Consider the following 4,160-nt stretch of genomic DNA (forward strand, 5'->3'; position numbering starts at 1 on the left):
TGTTATCTGTTCTTTGCTTGTCGTATGTATTATGTATTGTCTGGTGGCGACATGAATATGAGTGTAATTTGAGTGTGTCGCCACCGCGTCTTGTCGATACATATTTCAATAGAATCTGCCAATTTTGTAGCTTAAACAAAGTAGAAGACGAAGCAATGAAAGAAATGATCTTTTTAGATATATTACAAGTACGTTTCCATACTTCCAATACTTGCCTAATATTGAAAAATTCATATTTCTTATGCGCCTTGATCATCCTGTATTATACAAACCCATTTCAAATTATATTTTTAACATCACAAAGAAACGAGAAGGAGCCGAAGCTCTATATTAGAGTAGTTTTAGAGCTGTTTGTACTACAAACATGTATATTACCCATTTCATCTGTTCGTTTGTACTTAGCCCGATATAGTGCATGGATGTACAATAAAGGTTATTGATTTTATTTTATTTATTAGGCTATCGATGTCATCTCTACAAAAGCAAGACGTTCTTCAGGACTGTTATATGCCCTAAGAAGGAAAATTCCCCAAAACTTAGTGCTCCGGCTGTACATCACCAATAAAGGTTATTCTTATCATTAATAAAAAAAACACACACCTGATCTAAGATCCCGACGATGTTGAAGGTGTCCACGACTGAGGAGACCATGAGGTCTGCCACGGCGAGGTTGACGATGAAGATGTTGGAGACGGTGCGGAGGCTGGGCGTGGCGTACACCGCCCCGATGATCAGGCAGTTCCCGAAGGTGCCGCCACAGATCAGCACCACGAGCAGGATGGTGGAGCCCACCTTCACGCCCGTGCCCACATCGTAAGCGTCTTCACCAGGCAGCAGGGCGGTCTGGTTCTCGGGAGGCATGCTGTTGAGCGCCGCCCGCCACAACGGTAACGTACCGTTCACTGCGTCTGCCAGCGTGCCGTTCACCATGCAACAACACCTGCGCGCACTGGTCGCACTTCTGTTGAACAGGGAGCTGTTAAAGCGTTTCACTCTCAAGTAAGGCCACGCCGACTTAATTTTATGGATGACATCCGCGCGCGCATTGATTTTCGTCCACCGAGGCTCTGGCCTGGCTCTAAGCCTGGGTAGCTCATGGTAGTTAGCGACAACACGGAGCTGGGCACCCAGGCTACCGAAGCTCCACGACTCTAGAACTCAGTACATACTTACAGTGCCGATTCATCATGCCGCAAAAAGCCAGTATGTGCCGGCTTGTTGTATACGTCGCTAAGTACTGCCACAAATTCACAGTACTAGCTGTACTACAGTACTAGGAATTTTTTTTATTCGCCTGCGCGCACTAGTTTGGGGGTCTTCAGAGGATGTCATCCATAAAATTAAGACGGCGTGGCCTAATAATACACAGGTTGACGTTCGGTGATATCCACCAATGGAGGCTTTCCCCTTGAGTCTCCTGCTGACGCAATTAAATTTTCTAGCCAATAGGACAACTCCATTGGCCCGTCTCATCTTGGTAAAAGCGTAAAATAGAACAACTCCATGGCCCGTCTCATCTTCGTAAAAGCGTAAACAAAAGGCAATGCAAAAAAACGGAGACATGCAGAATTGTGAACTTCTGTTGAACAGGGAGCTGTTAAAGCTGTTCACTCGCAAGTAATAACACGTGGGCTGACGTTCGGTGATATCCACCAATGGAGGCTTTCCCCTTGAGTCTCCTGCTGACGCAATTAAATTTTCTAGCCAATAGAACAACTCCATGGGCCCCTCTCATCTTGGTAAAAGCGTAAAATAGAACAACTCTATGGCCCGTCTCATCTTGGTAAAAGCGTAAAATAGAACAACTCAATGGCCCGTCTCATCTTGGTAAAAGCGTAAAGAAAAGGCAATGCAAAAAAAACGGAGACATGCAGAAATATGACCGACTCTTTTGTTGGTCAAACTGCTACTTTTGATGGACAAGTGGGATTTTGAGGAACAGTGTGTATGATCAGCATTGAGGTCCTGTGCTGAGAAATTGTCCAGTTTGATAATTTTCTTTCTTTCTTTTTTTTCATTTTATTCACATGGATTTTTGAACATTAGATAGGAAGCACTTCGTGTGCTTATGTGAATCCGCTGCTCATAAAACATAATACAAATCTAAACATAAAGATGACATTAAATATAACAAAAACATAAAATGAAAGTGGCTGGCGCACCAATACCTTTAGCGTTAATGTGATTGGTCAAATCTTCCAGAGTGATGAATATAGTTGAACACAATATCAAAGATACGGCAGTTAGTAGTGTATGGGAGGGAGGGGCTGCCTGTAAGAAGTAAAGTGCATAATGTGACGTCGTTTGCGTTGAGTGGGTCGGAAGGGAGTTTGTTTTATTTTTCTTTAACCCGTTCTCAGTACGACCCTGGACACGTTTGGCATACGATACGGTTAAGAGGGTATTCTTGGAACTGTCGTGAATATGTCGTGTTGAAGTCGGCTGTCTTGTGATGGAAACTCTTTATCTTGTCTTAGATCCTTGAGGTTCTGCCATAGCCACGTTAGAAATCCCTACTAAAATCGCACGGTGAATGTAGCTGCGACTTGACAAGCGCATTCGAATCTCCAACCTACATTGATTTTCTCTTGACACGTATTTTAATTGCTTTGCAGAACTACTATAGTAGTTGTGCTTTTCAGATGGAGAAGTACAAAAATCGTAAGAACAGCTACGTAGCCACTTTTCTGTATCTGATAGGAACAACGTATTTTCAGCATTTTTAGTATTTAGGTAGCTGCAAGAGAGATGTACATAATTTAGATGCAAATGATGCAAATGAGGACTTTAGAATTTGATTAATTAAGGAGAAAATTCTACATTTCAAGTGTTTCATATAATGGTACTTTTTTTACATGTGATCTATTTAATCTATGGCAGAAGGAACATCAACAGGCACCAATTATGCAAATGATGACATAATTTGCATAATTATTGGTAAAATTCTGTGATTTCTTATTGGTAAATGATGGGTATTTTATACCTTGTGACAAGTTACTTAAAGGTTAACATCACTATGCATATATTATGTGAATGTGGGAGTCATTTGCATAATTAATAAGAACATGTTAAAATGAAGCATTGACAAAGGAGAGGAGTTTCACACGCAATGTATTGTAATTTGAATGTTTTCTCACATTTGTAGTCAAGATAACTTCAGGACGACTTCATGGATTGTGATGATATTTGCTATATTGGCAGGTAGCATAAGGCAAAGGTCAAGGTCAAATATGGGCCTCCTGGTGGCTGACCTTGGTACTGCAGCAAGTACGACACCATAGAGTAAACATGAATGTTCATAATACCGACCACGAGCTGTAGAAAGCACATTTTAGTATGACCTGTGAAAATTTATGTTTTGCACTTCAAACATTTACTGCTAGGAGGCAGTCTTTTAAAAAGCTCCTGTAGACTGGCAAAAGCTGCAGACCGTATCCTGAGACGATAGAGCCCAAGAAAGTTGTTGTATTTTCCTGTATTCACCAATTTCACACTTCTCATAATGCCTAGTAAAGATCACGGATATGGATTGAATTCGACGTATGGTGGGGATATACGTAATGCGACCGTGCGATTAGGAGAGTCTTCGGTAGAAGGTAGAAAGATAGTAGGTACGTAATTTTCTCTAATTCCAACAAAAATGCAATTATGGCATGCGCTTTAAACTAGATAAATCATTCAAAACAATATAGTTGACCAGTTTGTCGGTAGAACTTTACATCGAGGAAGCGGGAGGGGTCGGCCATACGTCATATCCGTGATCTTTACCAGGCATTATGGGAAGTGTGAAAGTGGTGAATAGTGTAGGTGTTGGGGGGGGGGGGGGCAACATATCCCCATTGTGATTGTGTACTGCTCACAGACTTTTTATCCGATTTAACCTTGTTATTGACCTTGTGATTCCAGGAATGGGATCTAGCCTTGCCCCCTGAAGTACATACATTATCATAAGTTCGACAAACTTAGATAAGAATACACCAATGCAACGCATTGCTTTCAGATATTTTTATTTATTTATTTATTTATTTATTTATTTATTTATTTATTTATTTATTTATTTATTTATTTATTTATTTATTTATTTATTTATTTATTTATTTATTTATTTATTTATTTATTTATTTATTTATTTATTTTCCTACAAAAACAAACTATAAAGG

At 40.1% G+C, this 4,160-nt stretch overlaps 1 protein-coding gene across 1 annotated transcript in view; it reads right to left on the minus strand.

The window, feature by feature from the left end:
• The window catches only part of LOC109483880 (neuropeptide Y receptor type 2-like), a 1,344-nt gene extending 414 nt beyond the window's left edge, over positions 1-930 (minus strand). Inside the window, exon 1 of the mRNA XM_019787023.1 lies at positions 601-930. Coding sequence (XP_019642582.1) covers positions 601-930 — 330 coding nt within the window. The remainder of the gene's footprint in view (positions 1-600) is intronic.
• Positions 931-4,160: the final 3,230 nt, after the last annotated feature.

This window comes from Branchiostoma belcheri, unplaced genomic scaffold (assembly GCF_001625305.1).
Source record: "Branchiostoma belcheri isolate BF01 breed outbred unplaced genomic scaffold, Haploidv18h27 scaffold67, whole genome shotgun sequence".
In the NCBI taxonomy this organism is placed as follows: domain Eukaryota; kingdom Metazoa; phylum Chordata; class Leptocardii; order Amphioxiformes; family Branchiostomatidae; genus Branchiostoma; species Branchiostoma belcheri.